Below are 25,737 nucleotides of genomic sequence, written 5' to 3'. Positions count from 1 at the left end.
CATCTACTTTAAATATATACTCTTACGAAACTGCAAGCTATTACAATAATCCTGCCAGTGTTTTTATCTGTTTGCAATTTATCTGTAAATATTCAACAAACCATTTCCATTCTTTTATCAAAGGTTTGTTATCTTGATTTCTTATTCTTCCAGTAAGTTTCACCGTTTCTGCATATTCCGTAACTTTTTGTATCCATTCTTCCTTTGCTGTGAGTTCTGCTTCTTTCCATTTTTGGGCGGGTAACATACATGTATGTAGTATGCAGTCGCATACATAGATTTCTATACAATTTCGGTAGTTCTGTCCATATAATTCCCATTGTCGTTAACAAGTGTTACAGTATTTATTTCCATTCTAGCTGGCCATGATAGGAACTTCTATTTAACTTTAGGAAAATGGACTCGAGAGTTTGCTTTTTCCTCCTCCCTCCCCGTCCTTTTTTTTTGGGTGTTTGTTGCGTTTTTGGCTGAAAGTCCCATAGGCCCATTATGGGGCTACAGGACAGGCCCTATGGCCCACACAGGGGTACGTCCAGAAGGCTGGTACCATTGCCGCCGCCCCCCACCTCAGGGGATCCGACAATGTCCTCTTTTAAAAAAATATTTTATTTTCATTTTTTAAACAAAATTTTTATACATTCACATCATTTTCAAATTTTGCACTCCTTGAATTACTTGGATACCTCAGAACTCTCCCCCCCCCACATTTCCAAATTTCCCCGTATTTCTTTGCATCTAACTGCATTTTTCTAATCCATTTTGTTTCTCCCCCCCCTTAACTAATATTACATTATACATGTTACAATAACCCTGCTAACGTTTTGAGGTATACACAGTGGTTTTAAGATATTCTCTAAACTTTACCCACTCTTGACTGAATTTCTTGTCCTTTTGGTGCCTGATCCTCACGGTCATCTTTGCCATTTCGGCATAGTCCATCATCTTGGTTATTCATTCTTCTTTAGTTGGGGCTTTTCTCTCCCTTCCACTTCTGGGCAAGTAGCATTCTTGCGGCTGTTGTCGCATACATACCGGTAAATAGTCTTTTTAATTCTTTTGGTATTTCATCTCCTGTTAACCCTAGTAAAAAGGCTTCTGGTTTTTTGATAAAAGTTATCTTAAACATTCTTTTAAATTCATTGTATATCATTTCCCAGAAGTCTTTTACTATTTTACATGTCTGCCACATGTGGTAAAAAGTACCTTCTTTACCTTTACACCTCCAACAAAGGTTGGAGGTATTTTTATACATTTTTGCTAGTTTTACTGGAGTCAAATACCAACGGTACATCATTTCCATGTAGTTTTCTTTCAATGTACAACAAGCCGTAAATTTTAAATTCTCTTTCTATAAATTAAAATATATTTTTGTAACCCACATCTTTTGCCCAGTGTATCATTACAGCTTTCACTTCTTCATCTTTAGTGCCCCATTCTAGCAGTAGCTTACACATTTTCGATCAGATTTTCTCATTACTCTCCAATAATTCTTTTTCGAACCTTGAAAATTCTTTCAGGGCATAATGTCCTCTTTATCAGGTCATTTTCCTTCGCACTTGGCTGCTTCCGGCCTTGGTAACTGGCCCCAGCCTTCCTCCCTGATCCCAGCACTAGCTCATCACAACACAACCTTTGGGGAGGGGTGTGTGTGTGTGCGCATGCGGATGATTTATTGCCCCATATCTGATTGTTCCACAATGGCTGTTCCTCTCCATTTCTTGTTGGTTTAGAGATCCGGTTGTCACAAGCCAACGCACAACCGCTAAAAGAAGGTGACAGAGGTCAACACAAGCACCTCAGAAGAGCCCGATGAGCCAGGCCAACGGCCCATCTAGCAGAATTCGAGCAGGATTCGAGAACAAGAGCACTTTTCCTTCCTGTGGTTGCTAGCAAATGGTATTCAGGACATGGGTGGCACTGTGGTCTAAACCACTGAGCATCTTGGGCTTGCCGATTGGAAGGTCGGCGGTTTGAATCCACTCAACAGTGGTGAGCTCCCATTGCTCTGTCCCAGCTCCTGCCAACCTAGCAATTCGAAAGCACGCAAGTGCAAGTAGATAAATAGGTACCACTGTGGCGGGAAGGAAACAGCGTTACCGTTCGCTCTGGTTTCTGTCACAGTGTTCCGTTGTGCCAGAAGCGGTTTAATCCTGCTGGCCACAGGACCCAGAAAGCTGTCTGTGGACAAACGCCGGCTCCCTCGGCCTGAAAGCGAGATGAGCACCGCAACTCCATAGTTGCCTTTGACAGGACCTAATCATCCAGGGTGTGTCATTTTGTCACATCCCTCAAGGATGACACCGGGGCGGGCCACACCCCCTTTCCAACGCCTCCTGGGTAGAGACAGCAGAAGTTTGAAGAAAGAGAACAGGCAACCGTCTGCATCTTGTGGATCAAGCCAGAGACATGTAAGGAAAACGGCTCTGCTGGGTGATTGTGATGATGAAGACACTCAAACTCAGGACGAAAGGGAGAAACAAGCTAAGAGGAAGGCACATTTGGCAAACTCTCATGGTGATCAACTCCCGCCCGGAAACCTATGTCCGCACTGTGGAAGGATGTGTGGATCCAGAATTGACCTCCACAGTCACTTACGGATTCACTGTTAAAACCCTGTTTATGGAAGACAATCTTACTTGGCTACGAGTGATCGCCAAAGAAGAGGAAGAATAAGAAGAAGACAAGAAGATACACACATACACAAACCGCACATTGAAAGGACATGGCTTCCCCCAAAAGAATCATGGGAACTGTAACTTGTTATGGGTGCTGGGAACTGTAGTGCTGTAGCTGCGATTCCTGCACTGCAGGGGGTCAGACTAGAGGACCTTTGGAGCCCCCTGCAACTCTACAATTCTATTATTCTATGTGGGGAAACTACAGTTCCCGGGATGTTTGGGTGAAAGGCATGTGCTTTAAACCTATTGTGCATACGTAGCTTTTGGCAGGGATGGCTCCCCGCTCTTGCCTCACGGGGAGGGAACAGACGTGCAAAACACAGTATTTATGACCGGTGTACTTAAGCTTGGCTACCAGGCAGCACTGAAATGTGCCAGACACATAGCAAATAGCTGCTGGGACCCTTAAGCCCAAGGTAACCAAATTCCAGACAATTACATTTGCTTGTTTGTGGCAGAGCAGCCCTTAATCCTTGTTCATTGTCAGCAGCACAATGGCTAGGAGCAAGCAGGAACTCCCTAGCTGTCTGAGATGCCTGCTGCTGTTCCAGGATCCCCTGCCATCAATTGTTAAGTTGTTGTTTTTAAAAAAGAAAAGGACTGGAGGCACCTTACAGCTCATATAGCCCAACCCTCCTGCCGATTTCTTACTATTTAACAAAATTTGAATATTGCTGGATTGTCACCAAAAAAAGCCCTCCTCAAAGCTGCATACAAGAAATTAAAATGATCAGTAAAAACAGTGAAAACCGAGCAGCTGAAAACATAGAAAAAGCATATTAAAACCCTAACTATCCCAGGTCTGTTCATTCAGTAGATCTCTTGCCAGTGGTATGGGTCACAAATTGGGCTGAGAGTTTAAAGAACACACAGAGTGTGTGGAAAAGAGTCCTGAGCACACTACTTTTTTGGGGGGGCTCATTAACTGTGAACCCCAACATATGGGAACCCCGTGTTTGATGTATCAATTTCTCGGTTTGTGGGGAGCTACAAAACGTGGGGGTGTTTTGCGGCAAAACAACTTCAAAACTTTGGCACAGGTTTGGAGGGGATCCCTAATTTGGGGTTTCATAGTTTGTTTGTTTTTGAAATAATTTTTATTTTATTTTACAAGCGTAAAGTTATAACAATAGCAAATACATGTTCATGTTTAGAGATTTCTCTGAATCTCCAGACTTCCCACCATCCCCTCCATGGGTCCTAGTCATGAAGGGGAATACTTACTTGATTTGATGCTTGATTATCGCTCTTCCAACAAAATTAACAACCGATAGAAGAGTGTTAGAAAATAACATATACAGAACCTCCACTTACTGTAAATGACATTCCCATCAGTATAACATTATGATCATTTGGAGGGGAACTATATGCAAAAACCAAATAAACAAGGCAATTCCGCGAGAAATTTCAATTTCTCTTAAAAAACGTCGTTCAAGCCAGTCTTGTCCTCAATCCTGGGGTGCCCCCTTGAACTACAACTCCCAGCATGCCAAGCGGGGAAGGCGGGCTTACAGGCATAGGGGGCGTGGTCACCCAATTGAATTGAACCAACAGCGCAAGGCGGAGAGCTGTTACGCGAGCGTTCGGAGCCAGATCCGCCCTGCGATTGGTCCCTTCGAGAAAATCGGGGCGGGGTCTTGAAGGAGGAGGCTGGGATTTGGCGGCGCGGCGCGGGTTGCTGGCTCAGAAGTGCTTCGAGAGCCGGAGGGAACGGATCTGTATCGGGATTTGAAAAGTGCATAGGGGCAGGGCTTGGCTCCTGCATGGCTCTGCCGGTTCTGCCGAGGTGCGTGCCTTGTTCTTGATTGTGTGTGAGGCGGGAGGGAGGGAGTAAATAGTTAATCCGAATTAATGTGAGCGGAGGGGGGAGGTGAATGGCTAATCCGGACTGGGAAGGGTGTGTTGCCAACCTAAAGCGGGTCTTTATTGAGAGGAAGAGAAGTCAACGGGTTAACTGGATTCGGGAACCGCAGTGGACTAGATCCGGATTGCAGAGGATGTGTGAGGCTAGTAGATCCGGATTGAAGAGGATGTGTGTCCCAAATCTGGACAGCGCGTCTGGTTTGTCGTCTGTAATCCTGAAAATGGGTTTGGACATCGGTTTCAGGAAAGGCTACACATTTAAGCGCTACTAAAGAGATGTGCGTGTGCAATGAAATTCCTTAATCTGGATTAAATGGGATTTCTCACCCCACACCTCCCTCCTATACTTGCTGTTCACTTCGTGTGTTGCTGCCCTTTCCTGACACCTGGTTTTGGGCCCCTGAAGTACCAGGTACTGTCGTTGCTGGAGTGTGTGTGTGGACATCAGTTGGCACTTACCTGGGAGCTGCGGAAAGATTTAAAATTTAGCGTTCCCTTGCTTTTTCACTATTTTAATAGTCATTGTGCCATAACAATGTGGACCTTCTATTTCTAGATCTATTGAACCTCGAAACTATTGAGTTTCTTGTTCCACTCTGGATGAAAGACCTTGCATAACTGCACGTTAAACTGCTGTGGGCTATACCCCCATCCTTCCCATGGATACTTTTTAAAATAACGACTTAAATCAATATACACTGTATATTTTTTTGGGGGGGCCTTTTGACCCCCCCCCCCCAAAGCTCAGGCTAATCTATGTCTGGGTCAGCCTGCTCGATCCTCTCAACAAACCTGCGGGTATCAAAGGGAGTCTGATGTGCGAGTAGGCACCTGAAGCCTCTTTCTCCTGCTCCAAATCAGTTTCCATTCATTTCTTATCAGCCCTGTGTTACCTCGTGGGTCTGGATATATATAATATCTCTCTGTGTGTGTCAGTGATGACACCAGCCCGGTAAGTATGCTGCCTGGCTCTTTGTCACTCCCAATTAAAATGAAGCAATTTCTTGTGAGTAGTCAGCTGTGCCGACTTCCGCGAGGCTTATTTTCCTGAGTCAGCCCTTCTCCCCCCCCCCAAAAAAAAAATATATGTTGGGTATCTGGGTGGGCAAGATGCTAGCTGGCCCGCTTCCTTTTTGGCAGGCTTTGGAATCGGTATGCGTCTGAGCTGGGTGGAAAGCTTTTCTCCCTGATGAGTTGAGAAACTCTGGCGCTCTGCTTGAGGCTCCTTGCCTGGCCAAACTCTTGGAAAACGGAGTTGAGAGACGGGGAGAGGTCTCTCTCTCTCTCTAGGTCTGGGGTTGTGCGTCTTGAGGGACTCATCAGAGTTTCCTGGAAGCCAGTTGGCCGGTGTGTATGTATGAGAGAAAGAGAGATCTACGATCTTCTCAGCCAGGGCTGGCGTTCAGACGGTCTCCTTTCCCAGTTTGGGGATTAGCAGCCAGTGAATCTGGCTGCCCTGACTCCATTTGCCTTTCAACACCCTGTTTAATGACTCCGGGGGAAAGACCTCCCAATTATTATCTCTTTCCCTCCTCTCCCCCCCCCCACGCCTAACGCAGCTGTGGTTTGTTCTCTTCCAGAATTCCTCCTCTGAGCCGGCTGTTCGGATGTTGAGCGGGCCACGCTCCCAGAGCTTGCATACGGAAGCGGTGCCTTGAGACCACTGTGAGGGTCTTTTTTTTGGTGGTGGGCAGAAGGTGGGAAGCTGGACGTTGACTGGGGGACATGTCGGAGGAGAAGCTCTTAAGCATGGACGAGGGGGCGCTCCGGAAATTGGTGAGTTTCTCCCGGGATGCCTGCCCTCTGGAAGGTGTTCGCAGATTGCTGCAGAGGATATAAGAAAGTTTTGGCTATCTATGGCTGGCTGCTTGTGGGTTCAGATCACCAATTCCACACTAGGGATTGTTAGGAGGGAATGAAACTGCCGATATAACACAGCTGTACGAATCTATGGTGCAAATCCATTAGGAGCACCGTGTACGTTCTGGCCACCTCATCTCAGAATGGGTATTGAAAACTTGGAAAGGGGCAGCTGAAATTATCAAGGGAGTGGAGTGACTCCCCTAAGGGGAAAGGTTTCAATGTTTGGGACTTTTTAGTTTAAAGATAAGGCAAAATGCGCTCAAGTCCGGCTAGCGGGTTTCCCACAGGCAACTGGTTGGCCACTGTGAGAACAGGATGCTGGACTAGATGGGATATTGGCTTCATCCAGCACTGTTCTTCATGTGCTCTTAGGGTCAGGAGTGAAGCCAGGGAGCTTTAAAGAGTGCCTTCTCTACCCAGCACCCTTCTTGCTTCTCAGAGCCTGGAAGGTTTGCAGATCTTTGATGCAAGAACGACAGACTTTTTTAGTGTGTGCGCGCATTTGTCTTTCACCATGGAAGTCAAGGTGGTGTATTTTGGGACCCCCAGGTAGTCCTCTGTCCATGCGCAGGCTAGAGTGTTTGGAAACAACTGCTTTGCAGGCAGAAAGTTGCAGGTCCAACCCTCCAGGTAGGGCTTGGAACGTCCTGTGGCTGAAACCCTGGACAGGTGCTGCCAGTCAGTGCAGACAATACTGAACTAGATGGACTCAGTGGTCTGATGAGGTATAGTGAAGGTCTCTGGCTCAGTGAGAGAGCATCTGCTTTGCATTCAAAAGGTTCCAGCTGCTGCCAGTTAGTGTAGACAATAGTGAGCTAGATGGATCTATGTTCTTAGACTTGTCTAATGTTGGCCATAACATGTTCTTCCACCGTGAAATGGGAGAAAAATAGTACTACTACTACTAATAATAATTTTATTATTTATATGTCGCCCATCTGACTGGATTGCCCCCAGTCTAAGTAATACTCAGAGTAGTAGATCCAGTAAAATGAATGGGCAATAGTTTAGCGGATCTTTTCTGAATACAATAAATCTTGATTAATATTATTACTACAATATTATTACTTTTAAAAATCTTTAATGAAGCCTTGCAGGATGGTTTACCTTGCTTTCAGGCATAGAATCTTGAAAGTACACAGCACAAAAGGAAAATGGACTGGGAGGGCAGAGGAAATAGTAAGCAGAGTCTGGTACAAGTTCTCATGACCACCTGAAGTGAAAAAGCTCAAGGTGAGATGCCATAAAAAGGTGCTGATTTCCCTGTTGCATCAATGGAGTGGCTCTGCATCCCTTCTCTTTTTTCCTTACTTTATCCTGATGGAATGGCTATTGCTGCCAGGTGACAACTGATGGAGGGAGGAGCCCGGCTTCTCTGCAGAGCTTGTAGCGGCCCATGTATATGAGCTCATGTGAAAATTTGAGGCCATCGTATGCTGAGTCAGTCCATCAATCCCATCTAACCCAGTACTGCCTACACTGACCAGAAGCAACTCAACGGCCGCCTGCCTCAACCTGGTGTCCTCTAGATGTTTTGGACTGCAATTCCCATCAGTCCCAGCTGATGTCATAGGGGCAGAATTCTGCACCTGCCAAGGGAGCTTATTGAGTGCACCATGCTTCCGAATGTGCACAAAGGAAGGGCCCAATCCTGACCTCTGTTTAGAATTTGTAAGCCACCGGGTGAGGGCTAGGAAGGAAAGGCAAGGCGCAGGCTCCTTGCAGACGAACTCCGCTTGCCAATAATAGACTTGAAATGCAACATGGACTCTTGTAAGCCCAGCACCAGCCTGGTGCCCTCTATATACAACTTAAAAAAAATAATTAAAAAGGGGGTATAAGGAGGACATGCATCTGGTGTGTGTGTGTGTGTGTGTGGCTTGCTGTATCGCTGGGCTGTGGTTCCCATCAGCCCCTGCTTCATATGGCTGTTCTTGGCTGGGGCTGATGGGAGTTGTAGTCTGACAACATTGCCAGGCTATGTTCCGCCTCCATGATGGCTGTGTTCTGCTTCCAAAGGCAGGATGACTCTGAATGCCAGTTGCTGGGAATCCCAAGTGAGGAGACTGCTGCTGCTGCTGCGGTACTCAGATCCTGCTTTTAGGCATCTCATAAGCATCTGGTTGGGTGGCACTGTGGGTTAAACCACAGAGGCTAGGACTTGCCGATCAGAAGGTCGGCGGTTTGAATCCCTGCGACGGGGTGAGCTCCCGTTGCTCGGTCCCTGCTCCTGCTAACTTACCAGTTCGAAAGCACGTCAAAGTGCAAGTAGATCAATAGGTACCTGGGAAGGTAAACGGTGTTTCCATGCGCTGCTCTGGTTCACCAGAAGCGGCTTAGTCATGCTGTCCACGTGACCCAGAAGCCGTACACCGGCTCCCTTGGCCAGTAAAGTGAGATGAGCACTGCAACCCCAGAGTCGTCCGCGACTGGACCTAATGGTCAGGGGCCCCTTTACCTTTGAGCATCTGGCAAGGGCCACTGTGAGAACAGGATGATCTGGCCTCTGGCCTGATCCAGGAGGGCTCTTCCCGGCTGCGGAAGTGGAACCTTCTTAGGCAACAGGAATCCGTTGGTTTTATGGCCGGCACGTGATGTTCTTTCCTCTCGTAAAAGTTTGCCAGTTTTGCATCTTCTGTAGGTGTCCTTTGCCTGCCAAACCAAGCGGGTGCCTGGCGCCCTTTGAAAATGAGCTGTCCCTGAGCCCATTTTGGCTCACCTGGTCCCTGGAGCTGTTGGCCTTGAAATGAGCCGATGAGCTTTACAAGGGCTCTTTGTGTGCCTTCCAGATCGTCTCTCTCTCTCTCTCTCTCTCTCTCTCTCTCTCTCTCTCTCTCTCTCTCTCTTTCACTGTGCCAAATTCCGTTTCCAGTGCCCTGCCCTGCCCAGGAGGGGATATACATCATTCAGAGCTGGAGAAGGAGGTTGAAACCTCTCTCTCTCTTTCTCTCTCCTGGAGAAACTTCTCCCTGTTGGACCTCTCCATCTCCCCACCCATCCCCTTTGGATAAGAGATGTCTGGAGATTGTTCAGGGCTGAGCATCACACCTGGAGAGGTGTTGGGTGGGCTGGGAGATGCAGGGGCTGTTTGCTACTGCGCTAGTTCTAAAAGAACTGGCCTAGCTGTGTTTCTCAGCTGTTGCTGGATTACAACTCCCATCATCCCTAAGCACTGCCGCTGCTAGTTGGGATGATGGGAGGTGTAGTCCCAACGACGACTTGGGAACCCAAGCTTGAGAAACAGTGCGAGAGGAAGTCCCTTGTTTGAGTGACCTGGGAGATGCTGCAGCTTAGTGGGAGAGTATCTGCCTTGTGGAATGCAGAAGCTCCAAGGTTCAATCCATAGCATCTTGAGCAGGGGTAGGCAACCTGAAGGAGCGTCTCCACCCCCATCGTTCTACTCGGACACTGAGGTCCAGCACCAAGGGCCTTCTGGCAGTTCCCTCACTGCGAGAAGCCAAGTTACAGGGAACCAGGCAGAGAGGGCCTTCTCGGTAGTGGCGCCTTCCCTGTGGAACACCCTCCCACCAGATGTCAAAGAGAACAACAACTACCAGGCTTTTAGAAGACATCTGAAGGCAGCCCTGTTTCGGGAAGCTTTTAATGTTTGATGTATTATAGTATTTTAATATTCTTTTGGAAGCCGCCCAGAGTGGCTGGGGAAGCCCAGCCAGATGGGCGGGGTATAAATAATAAATTATTATTATTATTATAATCTAAGGCCCAGGGGCCGGATGCAGCCCAATCACCTTCTAAATCCGGCCCGTGGAAGGTCCGGGAATCAGCGTGTTTTTACATGAGTAGAATGTGTGATTTTATTTAAAATGCATCTCTGGGTTATTTGTGGGCCATAGGGATTTGTTCATCCCCCCCCAAAAAAATATAGTCCAGCCCCCCACTAAGTCTGAGGGATGGTGGACCAGCCCACAGCTGAAAAAGGTTGCTGACCCCTGATCTTGAGGTAGGGCTGGGAAAAGACCCCCCTGCCTGACACCCTGGAGAGCTGCTTCCAGTCAGTGTAAACAACACTGAGCTGGATGCTTGAGCTCAGTGGAGCACTTGCTTTGCATGCAGAAGGTCGTCCAGCTTCAATCCATAGAGTGGTTTAACTGTCAGTCCCTCTTCCCAGGGAACTCTGGGAATTGTAGTTCTGTGAGGGGGAATGAAGGAGTGTTTCCTGACCACTCAGCACCCTTAACAAACTACAGCTCCCAGGATTCTTTGGGGGAAGCCATTCCTATTTCTAAACTGCTTTGAATGAATCCTAGAATCATAGAGTTGGAAGGGACCCTGTGGGTCATCTAGTCCAACCCCTGCAATGCAGGAATATGCAGCTGTTCCATATGGGGATCAAACTTGTGACCTTGGCATTATCAGCACCACGCTCTAACCGACTGAGTTGTTTCCTCAATGTAATGTGACTGAAGAGCAGTTATTCTGGGTTTAATGGTATGGTTGGAGGCTACCTCCCCAAGCAGTTGCATGTTGATGTTCTCTGCAATAGACTCTTCCTTCGCAGCCCCTACAAACTTGTCACTAGCTGCGTTCTATGGCTCCGTCTTGTACCACCTCAAAACGTAGTGCAAGTAGTGTCAGGGCTGAGCGTGAGCTGTGAACCCCAGCTTCAAATCTCACGTCATCTGTGCTGGAGATAGTAGCCCTTTGTCCTCGCAGCTCTATCCAATCTGTAATGTTATTATTCTTTATTGAACTTATATACAGCGATACCTTGGTTCTTGAATGGCTTGGCTCCTGAACAAATCGGCTCCTGAATGCCGCAAACCCAGAGTAAGTGTTCCGGTTTGTGAACGTTTTTCAGAAGCCAAACGTCCGACTCAACTTCCACTTGAGTGCAGGAAGCTCCTGCAGCCAATTGGAAGCCGCACCTTGGTTTTTGTATGGTTTCGGGAGTCAAATGGACTCCCAGAATGGATTGAGTTCGAGAACCAAGGTACCACTGTACCACCCTATACCTGGAGGTCTCAGGGAAGAATATGGGAAGAATAACAGCAGCCTACCTTATAGGATCATTGTATTATTATTATCTACTGTTGCTGCTGCTACTACTGCTATTACTATGTTTAAATCCCACCTTTCAAACAAGGAGCTCAAGGTGGTGAACGTGATTCTCCACCTCTCCATTTTATCGTCACAACAACCCTGCTATGTAGGTTATTCTCAGAGATGGTGGCTGGCCCAAGGAAACTCAATGAACGTCCTGAGTGGGGATTCGAACCCTGTTCTCCCAGGGCCTAGTCCAATGCTCTAAATGTCAACTTGGGGACACTTGAGTTGCCAAATCGTGCCGTCTCAAAGTTCACGCAATCCTTTTCCTGCCTTGAGGTACGCTTCGTCCCATCGCCTGCTCTGAGCACCTGGGGCTGTTTTTGCTCTGGTCGCCGGTTTGCCAGAGGCAGGTGACCGGCACACCGTGTCCTTGTGTTTTCTGCTATCTCCCGTTCTTCTATTTGTTTGCACAAGCGTCGTTCTGTTTGTCCGTTTTGCTGCTACGTCGTGGCAAATACCGGCTTCACGGGCAAAAAAAGCCTGTTCTGTGAGATGCTTAAAAATACAACCTGCTAGCTTGATTTATCCATCAGCCCGAGTGCCAAAGAAGCTTTTGCCTAGAGGCCCCTTAAAAACTTGGTGACCGTGCATATAATGCCAGGTTTCGGTTAACCAGCAACTCCCCCTTGCCCCCCCCCCCATTCCTGCCACAACAAGATTAGTTTGCCTCAAGCTGGGAACACACTGTGATCAGGACCTGTGCTAATTCTCAGCTGTCTTCTCCCATCGGCAAACGTGCTACCTTCTGGGATGGTGCAAAGAAAATGCCCAGGTGCTGATTCAAAGAAAATTGCTCTGTCCATGGACCAGAAGATATGTGATTCTCAGGCCACGTCCCTAGCTTTGCAAGCCTTCCTTCTGCACAAGTTTACTCAAGAGTCAGCCATATATAAGACAAACCTGCTGCATCAATCCAAATGGCCCTTTTGGTCCAGGATTTTCTGCTCACAGTGACCCACCAAGATACCTGTGGGAAACCAACAAGCAATATCTGAGCCCAAACTCCTGCTGTTTCCAGCAAAACAGGTCTTCGAAAGCATTACTGCTTCCAGCTATGGAGACAGCATAGCCATTGTGGCTTGATAGCCTTCATGGATTTGTCAAAACCTCTTTTGTTTTTTTGAAATCATTTTTATTGGTTTTACAAATGCAAAGTTCAAATAAACAGATTTTTTTTTTTTTAAAATCTATATAAATAGATTATCCGAATCTCAGGACTCCCCCCCCCCCAATCCTCTCCATGGGGTCTCGTTTTAAACATCTACTACTGCATATTCATTCATACTCCAATTTTTGTATCAAACCATGGTAATTTTTACACTGCAAGTAAAATCAAAATCCTGCTTTTGTTTCCATCTGCTTACAGTGGTCTCCTAAGTAACTTATACATTTTCCCCATTCTTTTATAAAGTTTTTGTCCTTTTGGGTTCTGAGTTTTCCAGTCAGTTTTTCATGTACGGAGCAACAGCCGCCCGGATGCTACTAGCCCAGAGATGGAAAAAAAGATAAAGTCCCTACCCAGAGAAGAATGGCAAACCAAGCTGATGGACTATGCCAAGATGGCAAAACTGACTGTCAAAACCCCTTTTAAAGCCATTCAAGTTGGTGGCCATGAATGTCTCCTGTGGGAGGGAGTTCCACAGTCTCTGTGCTGTGTGGAGGACTATCTTTTATCTATCCAGAATATCCAGCTTCACTGGATGTCTCTACCAGTTCTAGCATTAACAAGGGCAGGAGAAAACCTTTTCTATATCCACTCTGCACGCCGTGCATAATTGTGTATAAACTTCTCCTCTTATTTGCCTTTTTTTTTCCAAACTAAAAAGGTCCAAAACGCTGCAATCATGTGGGAGTCGCTCTGCCTCTTTGATCATTTTGGTTGCCCTTTTCTGAACGTTTTTCAGCTTTACTATATCTTCTTTCAGGTGAGGCGATGAGGACTGACAATCAGAGGCAAGATCAAGACCTGTTTTTTCCTAAGAGGCTGGAGTCAGAGTTCGAAATTAGCCAGGTGCCAGGCGCATTTTGCGACCAGCATGGGTCCAGCAGAATGTCACTTCGAGAAGGATCTGAAATATTTCCCTTTGTTTTATTCTGGATTGCTACCGTATTTTTCACTCTATGAGACGCACCAGACCACAAGACGCACCTAGTTTTTGGAGGAGGAAAACAAGAAAAAAAATATTCTGAATCTCAGAAGCCAGAACAGCAAGAGGGATCGCTGTGCAGTGAAAGCAGCGATCCCTCTTGCTGTTCTGGCTTCTGGGATAGCTGCGCAGCCTGCATTCGTTCCATAAGACACACACACATTTCCCCTTACTTTTTAGGAGGGAAAAAGTGAGTCTTATAGAGCAAAAAATACGGTATATTTGATGTTTCAATGTGTCGTCAGCCGCTTTGAGATCTGTTCTTTAAAATATAAAGTGGCACAGAAATGAAAACAATACGCAGCATCCCACTCAGTCCAGCTCTTTCTTTTTAGAACCATAAGGACTAGAATCCTAATTTCTTTTGAGGGTAAAGGAGGTAGATCTGTGAAACAGTACCAGCCTTTCAAACAAGGTCCCCACATTCAGGCCTAGGCATCACAGGATCCTATTCCTGGCAGCCTGTTCCTCTGTGGCTGAGAGAGTGTCCCTAGTTGCTGATTTGCTGCTGGGCCACGTTCAAGGTACCTAATTCACAAAGCCCTAAATAACTTGAGCCCAAAGTCCCTTAGAGACCTGATTCCTTATGCTCCACCTCTGTCGCCGAGATCCTCTGATGGGACACTTTCACTGCTCCCCCATGTGGCCCCTGAGGTTTGGCTGCCCTTCGCTGGGGACTGAGCCTGTGGCAGGCCTTGCCCTGTGGAACTCCCTGCCACTAGAGGTTCAGCGGGAACCATCACATGACTTTTGAAAACTTGGTTCTTGTTGTTTAGTCCAGACTTTGCAACGTGATCTTTTCTCTTAATCGAATCGGTCTTTGGTTTGTTGATGATGGTTGTTTATGGCTTTACCGATCGCTCTATGTTTTGCCGATTTTATCAGTACGTCGGAGTCCACCTTGCTGTATTATGAATCTGTAAATAAATGGATTAACTCAAGGAGATAGATTTAAACTGGGCCTAAGTCGTATAGCATCTGGCTTGCACATAGAAGATCCCTGGTTTAGGCCTTTGTGTTTCCAGGTAGGTGTGGGAACGTCCTGGAGGAGATATATCCTGGACATGACCCAGCAGGGATGTTTCCCTAAGCTGACAGCTCTGAGGTTGTGTGTGCTTGGTTGGAGAATGAGAACAGGTGCACTGGGGCGGCTGCTTTTTCAGGAAGTCAGGCAGAGAGGTGTGTCTGGGACCCGGTGCTAGCCACCTGCTCCTCTGTGCCCTTTGCGGCAGGCACACAATATCATTTGCAGAATGAGATGATGGGCTGTGGTGCCAGCAGGCTGCTATGTGGAGGAGACTCCCTATAGGGATGTGAATAGATGCTAGGATATATTTATTAGATATAATCCTTCCTCACATTTGTGAGGAGTGGTATCCCTTTGCAGCTTAAAAAGAAGCTTAGATTTTAATTTTAATTTATTGATCTTTGTTCTCTTCATTTCATCAGCAATCCAGAATATATATATATATATCTATATAGTCGTACCTTGGATCCCGAACGCCTTGCGAGTCGAATGTTTTGGCTCCCGAACGCCGCAAAGCGAGTGTTCTGGCTTGCGAATGTTCTTTGGAACCTGAACGTCCGACGCGGCTTCCGATTGGCTGCAGGAACTTCTTGCAGCCAATTGGAAGCCACTCCTTGGTTTCCGAACATTTTGGAAGTTGAACGGACTTCCGAGGTACTGCTGTATAGCTATGCACTGTCTTTTAATGGTGTATCTAGGTGCATTCTGTATCATATGAAGAGAAGGCATATTTCTTTGTAGTGATGGTTGAAATGGCCACGATGGTCGCAACAACAAATAAACTGAAAAACACAATATAGCTATGTCCTCTCTCTGTGAGGACACAGTGAGAGTGTTTCTCACAAGAGTTCTCCCTAGCAAACTTACAGGAAAACTCTGTGAGTATCGGCTCTTACCCTGCACCTATCTAGCAATCGTGAATTTTTGGTTTTGACTGCACTTTACATATCCCACCCTCCCTCTCCCTGACAGGGCCTATTTTTGAAAATGTAAAGCTTAGAGATGGGAAGGCCTGGAAAAGCCCCCAGAAAATTGGAAAAAAAACCCCGCCTCCAATTTTTCTGGTTTTTCTCCAGTCCTTCCCATCTCTTGAAGCCTGCTCCAGAGGCTCTCGTTCTGTTTGGATGAGCACACAGGAAGCAGAATTGCGGAATCACATGCCTGCATGTGCTAACCCTACCTGGTTGCTCTTATGTCTTGATTAGCAGCCTCGTAGCTGGTTGTCTTTTGGGTATTTCAAAAGACAAAACAAAAAAACTGTGGCTTTGAAACCAGTGATTGATTCAAAATCAATTTGTTGTAAAGCGTAGACTTAAGATTTGCTCCTTCAGACTCGGGAACTACCGTGCAATTTTCCCCCCCTTTATGATATCATATAATCATAAAGTTGGAAGAGATACCCTGAGGATCCTCTAGTCCAGGCATAGGCAAACTCGGCCCTCCAGATGTTTTGGGACTACGATTCCCATCATCCCTGATCATTGTTCCTGTTAGCTAGGGATCATGGGAGCTGTAGGCCAAAAATATCTGGAGGGCCGAGTTTGCCTGAATTCTAGTCCAACCCCCTGCAAGGCAGGAATATGCAGCTGTCCCATATGGGGATCGAACCTGCAACCTTGGCGTTATCAGCACCACACTCTAACTAAATGAGCTATCCAGGCACCTTAAGAGGTGCCCAGATGCATAGCAACCAGACCAGCTTCTACAGATCTTCCCTTCTGTTCCAGGCCAGCCTTGAACCCAGACTCTGTTGCCGAAATAGTATAATGGAATGTGATATTTGATTCAGTTTTTGGTTTAAAGATGGAAAACTGTGGTTCTAGTCCTCATTAAGAAGTGTACATTCCAAGGAGCTCTGTTGTTCAGCTTCTGTCTCTACAGTACTTGACTGTCATATGGGTTAGCTATCGTTTTCAGCAAAGAAAGGTTCAAGAACCAATTGTTGCCTGGAACGGCATGGAGGTTTTGCCAAAAATTGTCTTGTAGTTCCTCGGACTTGTTTCCCTCTAAATCTCCAGCAGCCTTTAATTCTGGTTTAGTGTGTTGGGTTTGCCTATGGGGAAATCTCTGCTCCAATCCTTGCTTGGTTCTGTGGCCTGTAAGGTATGTGCTGGGCAGCAATTCAGTATTTCTTTTTCCCACCCTAGCCTACCTCTCAGGGTTGTTGTGAGGAAAAATGGTGCTCTTAGTCTCTCTCTGTGCTCTGAAAACAGGCTTTCTATAACCTTCTCGTAGGTCTTCCGTGTTCTGCGGGTCAAAGATTTGGTCGGGTAGTTTTAAAGCATTACCTCAGCTCAACAAAAAACTTTAATCATCAACCAATCTGATACTTATGTTAGCTCCGAAAGTAAATAGTTACAACTCTTTAGTGTGGAAACAATGAAATTGCCTTTTAAAAATGTAGCTGTTAATCTAAGGATTATTATGACTCAATTTATAATGTGCCAACAATTTTGTGCAAAGTTTAAAAAGCAAGACAGTATATTAATTTAATCTACCTTTTTAAACAATGTTAGAGAAGATATAAATGAGAACGCTTTCCCTCTTGGCTCAAAAGCCCAGATCTGCTTGCAGTTGCAAAATTAATAAGAAAGAAGAAGAGGAAAATTAAACTGAAATAACACATAGCTGTGTCTATTAAAAAAGCAAAAAGCCAATTTTTAAAGCTGTAAGCCAGTTCCTTCAAAGCAGCTTCGTGGAATATTTTTACAATATTTGACAATTAGCCCTACCTGTTCTCAGTCGCAGTTCCCTTGGGGTGACCTGGGAGGTGAGTTCAAGAGCTGCCCTCCTTTAACCCACAGATAACATTGTTTACTACATTTAGATCTGGCCTTTCCGCCAGTGAGCTCAAGGTGGTGTCTACCTGGTACTAAAAAAGACCTGGTTAAAAGTGCACCGTCAGAAATTACTTTTCAGCAAATATTTTTATTCACAGGTTTTCAAAATATGCAGGCAACAAAGGTTTAAGCAGATTCACAGTGCAACTGTTGCAGTAGTGGACAACGTGAAATCAAGGATGTTGCAGTTTTGCAGTGGAAATGATTTATTTGTTGTAAAATAACAGCCAAACAACATTGTTATTGATCCATGTGGGTTTATTTTATTTTATGCTATCCAGCCCGATGATGAAATTCCGGAGGGTTAGAATTCCCCTGCCCCACTGGGACCCCTGTCTTTTTGGTGGTGGGGGGCTTGGAGGTCTCTCCCTTGTTATTTTGATCCTGCTCTCTGAACTTTTGGAGACTGGAGGCTTGTCTTATTTCTTCACTCGGGCTAAGAGGGGATTAGCCCATATAAGGAGAAAACTATGCTCTTTTCTATTTTTCCCTTTCTCTCCCTTCTCTCTCCTCTCCTGCCCTTCAGCCAGGTTTCCTCCCCTCCCCACCTCTCTGCCCCGTCTTTACCCATCCTGTGCTTGCATTCCTCTGCCCCACTGCCGCCTCCATCCATGCCCCCCTCCAAATACCAGCAAGATTCCCCCTATAACTTTTCCCCCCTGCCAATGCATTCCTGAGGGCTGGGCATGGAGGGGATTGTGTGTGCTCCAGCAAAGGGTGGGTGGAAAAAGGAAAAGGGCTGGTGCGCATCTGCAGTCCGCGGCAGATTCGGGATGATTGGTACATCTGGCACAGCATCGCTGACTCTGACCGGCAGAGGCAGCAGCAGCAGCTCTCCAGGGTGTCAGGCAGGGGACATTCCTAGCCCTACCTAGACATGCTGTTGAGAATGGAACCAGGGATCCTTCTATATGCAAAGCGGATACTCTGCTATCTGTTGGCCCATCTAGCTCAGTGTTGTCTGCACTGACTGGCAGCAGCTCTCCATGGTTGCAGGTGAAGGACATTTGCAGCCCTCCTTGGAGCTGCCAGGGATTTAACCCATGCATGTAAGGCAAATAGATGCTCTACACTACAAAGCTGTGCCCCTTTACTGGTTCAGACCATTGGTCCATCTAGCTCAGCACTGTCAACACGGACTGGCAGCATCTATACAGGACCTCAAGCAAGGGCCCTACCTGGACATGCTGGGGATCAAAACTGGGACTGTCTACAGTATTATTATTATTATTATTATTATTATTATTATTATGCAAAGCAGATGCTCTGGCACTGAACCACAGCCCTTCTCTCTCCTCCCTACCTAGCCAGGTAACAAGGCCAACCTGCAAGGGGTGGGGAGAGATCAGCTTAAGCCCCTTTTCAGCCAGGTGGGGTGGAAGATAAGGAGTTCTGAATCTTTACCTGTTTGGAACTCCTCCCTTCCCCCACCTTGCTTGGGGCTCACCTGTTCACTGAGCTAGTTGGCGAAGGGAAGGCTGACTGGCACACCTGCACAAGCTGCCTCCCGGATCCTGCCTGCCACTGCCTTGGCTGGCACAGGGCAAGGTGCTGGCTGAGTGCCACCCGTCCTCGGGTTGGCTGGTTTGAATGCCTCTTTTGTCTCCCATTCACCTTGAATCAAGGGCTCCAGGTTGCGGCCGCCCCCTTTGGGTGGGGAGGAGGAAATGTGGGGTGTGGCAGGCCGCCTTTGCTTCTGGCGGGTGTCTCCCTGCAGATGGGAATGAGGGTGGGTTAAGTTCCTGAAACAGTTCCCCGCCCCCTCCCCGTATTGCTAGTGGGGTGGATTATATAATTTTTGTAGGGTTTGGGCTTTTTCTTCTATTCCAGGAGGGGGTGAATGGTTTTTATCATCAATATGTTAAATGATTTTTTAAAATTAAAAAAAAATATTGTTTTAATATAAGACCGAGAGACAGGGACTGGCCCAAGGTCATTCAGAGGGTTTCATGGCTGAGTGGGGGATTCGAACCCTGGTCTTTCAAGTACTAGCCCTGTGCTCTTAAGTGGAGGGGGGCCCCTCCACACTGGCCCTGTTAGTTTCATTAATTTCAGCGCAGTGTTTTCTCTAATCCATGGGTAGGCAAACTAAGGCCCGGGGGCCGGATCCGGCCCAATCACCTTCTAAATCCACAGTGTGTTTTTACATGAGTAGAATGTGTCCTGTTATTTAAAATGCATCTCTGGGTTATTTGTGGGGCATAGGAATTCATTCATTCCCCACCCCCCCAAAAAAATATAGTCCGGTCCCCCACAAGGTCTGAGGGACAGTGGACCCAGCCCCTGCTGAAAAAGTTTGCTGACCCCTGCTCTAATTAGAGGTTTTCAACCTTTTTGGGTCCACGGCCCCCTGGACCAACTGCATTCTTTCTGCGGCACCCCTGTGGGGCTCAGGAGCCCAGTTGCGTCACCCCTTGCCTACAGAGCTGGCAGCCCCTCACCCTTTTTCAAACACCCTCCCTGGGGGAGTGTTCCCTCTTCCTCCTCTCCCCTCTCCTTGGGAGTCCTCTGGGCAGCTACAGCTGCCGCCCCTGGTCTCTGAGCCTCTGCCCCTGCCCCAAAGAGGGGTGCCTCCTCACACTGCCCCATGGGGGCCTGAGAAGCAGAGGCACCATTCACCTGGGGAGCTTGTAGACAGGGCTGCTGTAACAAACAGCTGTGCAAGCCTTTGGGAGGCAGATAAACAAGAAGGAAAGAGGGACTGAGGCCAGTGTGGCCTGCGGCACCCCTGACCAACATTCAAGGCACCCCAGGGTGCCACAGGACACTGGTTGGAAACTGATATAGAAAAATAAGGGTGGTTGGCTTTTGCTGCCCAACTCCCCAAGGGACTGAGTCCCCTAAGTCCATGATCTGTCAGAGATGAATGGGTGGAGGCAGGAGGCAGTGAAAGCAAGGCAGATCTTTATTTTTCTGTTGCAACAGAGCTCCCTCCCCTCCAGAGACCCAGAGCTCAGAAGAAACATTTCTTTTAAGCGTTTGCATTTTGGCGTGGAGAAGCAGGACATGTGCAATTACATTGCACATAAAGTGGGGTTGCTGTGGCTCAGGCAGGCCAAGGTGTGCTATAGCACGTTTTACATAGTTCCAGACACAGTTTACACAAAACATCAGCATTTGATAAGACCATTAGGATGCCAGCAGACATCCCTCAATGCAGAGCATCTGGGCAAACAATGACAATACAAAGGAGGTTCATAGATATACAAAGGAGGTTCATAGATATAGGAGAGGAATCCCTTCAGGAACTTCCCCTGATTGCTATCTGCCTACCTGTTCTCAGGCAAAGAGGAGTAAGGAGGCAGAGGAAATATTTAGAGTCTTTAAGAGAGCCAAGATGGTTTTTGGATTGCTCTCCTGTGCTATTTTAGACATGTGGCTTTTATACTTATGTATGTGTCTTTACCTTGTGTAATTATCAACATTTATTTTATACTGTCGTACCTCTGCTCCCGAACGCCTTGGGAGTCAGTCAGAAACCCGGAAGTGAGTGTTCTGGTTTTCGAATGTTCTTTTGGAAGCCGAACATCCGGGGGGGCTTCCACGGCTTCCAATTGGCTGCAGGAGCTTCCTGCAGCCAATCGAAAGTTGCGCTTTGGAAGTCGAACGTTTCGGAAGTCGAACAGACCTCTGGAATGGATTCTGTTAGACTTCCGAGGTACAGTGGTACCTCTAGATGCGAACGGGATCCTGAAGCAAAGTTCTTAACCTGAAGCACTATTTCTGGGTTAGCTGAGTCTGTAACCTGAAGCGTATGTAACCCGAGGTACCACTGTAATCTCTCTCTCCTGCTGTTGTCCAGGAGAGCTAAGTGGAACCTCCAGGGTGAGGGCAGTGTACCAGAGTCTGGGAACATACCATTCTCAAAAGGAGGGGTGGCTGGCTCCCTCCCCCTGCACCCTATCCTTCTGGAGCTCCTGCCTGTGTGGGATGCAAATCTTGTTACCATGATGCTCAGCTACCTCCAGCCTCTGTGAGTCCGAGTCCAGGAATGCCTGCTTGTAGTGGGAGAAGGAAGTGGGTGGGAATCCCTTTGGAATTCCAGCCTGGCTAATTCGAGTTGGTGAATTAAACACCACTCACTACTCACTGAGGCCTGGCTTTGTTTAGCAATAGGGCAGTGGTGGCAAATGGTCACAGTCTTATACCTGGATCACACCAATACACACTGTCCAGCTGTAACTGCCCATCTTTGGACTCCTCCCTCATTTTTGGGGTGCGTGTTTTACTGCCCCCTCCACCCCCTTCAAAAACTGCAAGCTGCAAAACCTGAAAAAAATATAAGGGAATTCTTTTCAAAGTCCCATAAGAACGGAGTCTTTTTGAAAAAAGGGCGGTATGGGGAGAGAAACTCAGTTGTGCTTTCTTTTTCTTTTACGAGGTTCTCCCAGAACTGGTACAAAGGGCAAAAAATGATTTGTGAATGCTTAAAAGGGAACTTAAAGGCAGTTGTGAAATTAAACTCAGAGCTTGAATGCAGTAAAAGTCTGGGGGGAAAGTTTTCCCCACTCACTTTTTACGTACTTCTTATTCCAGTATGAGGTGGTGTTTGCCTTTCAGGGTTGATGGAAAAAAAAAATGTTGACTCTGTGCACACCATATGTTTAAAGCACATGGCTTTTTCCCTATGAAAAACAATCCTGGAAACTCTAGTTTACCCTGTCACAGCACCCTAGTTCCCGGCACCCTTCATAAACTAAGTTCTCAGGATTTATTTATTTTTTGCAGGGGAGTCCCCAAGTCCCACTGCAGGGCAAATGGAGGGCAGGTGGTGGTTTTAGCTGGAGTGTAGGAAGAGGGTTATATCTGGCGGGAGTTGTCTAAGCTTGCTCCGGCTTGGCCTACCTTCCAGGGCTGTTAGGAGGATAAAAGGGGACCGCCCCATGCTCCTTGGAGGAAGAGCATCATACAGATGTGGAATGCTATTTTATTTTTGAAAAACTTCATTATAAGGTCTAGCGAGGTTAAAGGTAAAGGGACCCCCCTGACCATTAGGTCCAGTCGTGGCTGACTCTGGGGTTGCGGCGCTCATCTCGCTTTATTGGCCGAGGGAGCCGGCATACAGCTTCCAGGTCATGTGGCCAGCATAACTAAGGCACTTCTGGTGAACCAGAGCAGCGCACAGAAACGCTGTTTACCTTCCTGCTGGAGTGGTACCTATTTATCTAATTGCGCTTTGACGTGGTTTCGAACAGCTAGGTTGGCAGGAGCAGGGACCGAAGAACGGGAGCTCACCCCGTTGCGGGGATTCGAACCGCCGACCTTCTGATCGGCAAGTCCTAGGCTCAGCGGTTTAACCCACAGCGCCACCCGCGTCCCATCTAGCGAGGGTACGTGTCTGCAGAAATCTGAGCCTGGGTTACACCTATCCATATTAGCCTGTAGGGGTAGGCCGCTGGTGTTCATACTGCCACCAGAAAATAGGCAGTACCTTTTTTTAATGGCTGAACTCCCCATCTAAATGGAATCAAGTGTCCCCCAAGTTTATCGGTCGGAGACGGATGAGCGCAGGCAGTGGAAACAAGGCTGATCTTTATTAAGAGTTCTGGTAACAATACAGACAGACAAGAGAAAATGAAGAAATGCACATCTGGGTGAAAGGAAGTTGCCTTGTCTGAAAGCATCGAAGGCTCCGACATCTGGATTTTGCTTCTCAAGGCACTGCTCCCTGTTGCTCTCCACTCCTGGCCTGGGAAAACAGTGGCGTCTTGGCCCTGCAGAGTCCTGCTTGCCTCCAGCTGCCTCTCCACCTAGCTAACTCCCTGCTTTAAATTGAGGCCCTGTTTTTCTAGGCCGGCCGCTCGTAACCGTTAATTTCCTGCCCGGCGGGGGAGCGTGAGCTGGGGCCGCAGCATGTCCTGTTCTTCCCAGGGCGTAGGGCAGCCCAGGACGCCGAATTCTCCCTGCGCGCTCCTCTTGGAATCCGTTCTGCGGCTCCCAGCAACCTCTGGCCGCAGAGCAGGGCTGGCCCGTCAGCAGGGCCCGGAGGGCTGCCTCTGGCCTCCGCCCTCCCTGGGCTGCTTACGTGGCCTTGGGGTCTCTCTCTCTCTCTCTCTTTGTGTGTTCACATTTGACGACTGCCCTTCCAATCCCCCCCCCAAATTGCAATCGCTTCCCCCCACCCCTCAAAACCAAAACCTTTCTAAGCATTTCACATCTGTCTGCCTTGGACCCCTGGAAGCCAGGCAAGTCCGAAGTTTCTGCCTGTTTCGTTTGTCTGTTGGGTAGGGGTGACGGTTGCACAGCCTTCAAGCGCTTGCGAAAGGTCCCAGGTAGGACTGGGAGAGCCTCCCTGCCGGAAATCCAGCAGAGCTGCTGCCAGTCAGTGTAGGCAGTACTGAGCTAGATGGGACAGTGGTCTGACTTGCTATAAGGCGCCTTCCAGTGTTCTCACTTGGGAAAGGGATGTAGCTCAGTGGTAGAGAGCATCTGCCTGGTATGCAGGGGATCTTCAGGTCGGCCTTGCTTCATAAAGCACTGGAGAGCTGCTGCCAGCCAGTGCAGTCTGGCTGTGTAAAAGGCAGCTTTCTACCTTCCTAGGAAGGCTTTCCCCCCTGGAGTGTAGGAGGAGGGCAGCCGAGGCAAAGAACCACACATACTTGTGCTGGCTGGGAGAGTAGACCTGGCAGGGGTCGTGGTAGCGCCAACCAGCCCCATCTCTCAATCCTCTTGTAGGCCTGCTCTCTCTTCAGAGGTAGACTGCTGCTGGACCTGCAGGTTCTACTGCCTAATAGTGGCTAAATGGTTCCTTCTCCATGCATTTGGTCTAATAGCCTTTTAAAGCCAGTGACCTTCGCTCAGCACATCTTGTGACTGCAAATCCTGTAAATTAATGATGCATTGGGCAAAGATTGTCCCCCCCCCCTGCTCGCGTATATAGAGGACTGATTGGGTGGCAAATCATGAAGGGTATGCCCCCCTCTTTTGCGAGTGGGCTGGAGAGACTTGGAGCAGGGAGCTCAACTCTTGGGTATTTTAAGGAGGCATCAAGGCTGTGCGGAGAGTTCTGAAGTGGGTCTGGTGTGCCCTGGCTCTTTCCAGCTGCTGCAGCAGCTGTTTGTGACCTCTTGCCTTCAGCATCCAAGGGGAAATGCCGCGGTGGAGTCCCTCCCTTGTTGCTTGGCTTGGCACTGTCCTTCCCGGTCTGACTGTAGCTGTGCCAGTGGCCAGCCATGCGAGGGAGAATAGGGTGGTGAGAGAGAGAGAGAGAGCCCTAGTGGGTGATGCACAGATTTTTCCGCCATTGATTGCCCCACATGCCACATGAGCAGGAGCTGTTTGGCTAGGTTAGGTGGGCAAGATGAATCCCCAGTTCTTTCTGCACCAACAGGAAGACCCCAGCGCACATCTCACAACACTTTGTTGCCTTGGGCTTCTGCCTACCCCCACTGCCCCCCACAAAAGAGCACTTCTATGTGCAGTGGTTTAAAGCTTTTAAAAAACTTATTTATAATTTGTTTAAAATTTATGCTTTTCAGGTTTATACATTTCACTAATTTTACAATCACTTTAACATTTCAAAACTTGACTTCCTTCCCCCTCTTTCTGCGGTTCCTTAAATTCATTTTTAATATCTTCTGCCTATCCAACTTTACTTAATCTGCTCACTTATTCCATCTACTTTAAATATATATTCTTATGAAACTGCAGGTTATTACAATAATCCCACCAGCGTTCTTATCTGTATGCAATTTATCTATCAAATATTCAATAATCCATTTCCATTCTTTCATTTAATAAAGTTTGTTATTAAAAGAGAGAACTTCACAAAAGCACATGGTTAAAACTTTGGAACTCCCTGCCATAGGGACCTAAAGGTAAAGGGACCCCTGACCATTAGGTCCAGTCGTGGCCGACTCTGGGGTTGCGGCCGACTCATCTCCCTTTATTGGCTGAGGGAGCCAGTGTACAGCTTCCGGGTCATGTGGCCAGCATGACTAAGCCACTTCTGGCAAACCAGAGCAGCGCACGGAAACACCGTTTACCTTCCCGCCGGAGCAGTACCTATTTATCTACCTGCACTTTTGAAGTGCTTTTGAACTGCTAGGTTGGCAGGAGCCATTGGGACCTAGATGGCTTTAAAAGAGGATTAAATAAATTCATGGAGAAGAGGCCTATCGAGCTGGTTATGCTCTGCCTCCACAGTCAGAGGCAGCAATGCTTCTGAATCTGTGGACCATAATTTACCATGTCTGTGAAGAACACTTAACAGCTGGAATTCAGATTGTTGCACTATGGTTGACCTCTGGGAC

At 47.5% G+C, this 25,737-nt stretch overlaps 1 protein-coding gene across 7 annotated transcripts in view; it reads left to right on the top strand.

Annotated features, from left to right (window-relative positions):
* The first annotated feature begins 4,345 nt into the window (after positions 1 to 4,345).
* The window catches only part of SMTN (smoothelin), a 90,201-nt gene continuing 68,809 nt past the window's right edge, over positions 4,346 to 25,737 (top strand). For all 7 annotated transcript variants that reach the window (XM_081174772.1, XM_081174775.1, XM_081174774.1 and 4 more), the window contains exons 1-2: positions 4,346 to 4,464; positions 6,122 to 6,317. In XM_081174772.1, coding sequence (XP_081030898.1) covers positions 6,267 to 6,317 — 51 coding nt within the window. In that variant the 5' untranslated portion in view covers positions 4,346 to 4,464; positions 6,122 to 6,266. The remainder of the gene's footprint in view (positions 4,465 to 6,121; positions 6,318 to 25,737) is intronic.

This window comes from Podarcis bocagei, assembly GCF_964188305.1.
Source record: "Podarcis bocagei genome assembly, chromosome: 16".
Lineage (NCBI taxonomy): Eukaryota > Metazoa > Chordata > Lepidosauria > Squamata > Lacertidae > Podarcis > Podarcis bocagei.
The sequence above is the reverse complement of the archived record's forward strand: the minus strand, read 5'-3'. Positions and strand labels throughout refer to the sequence as shown.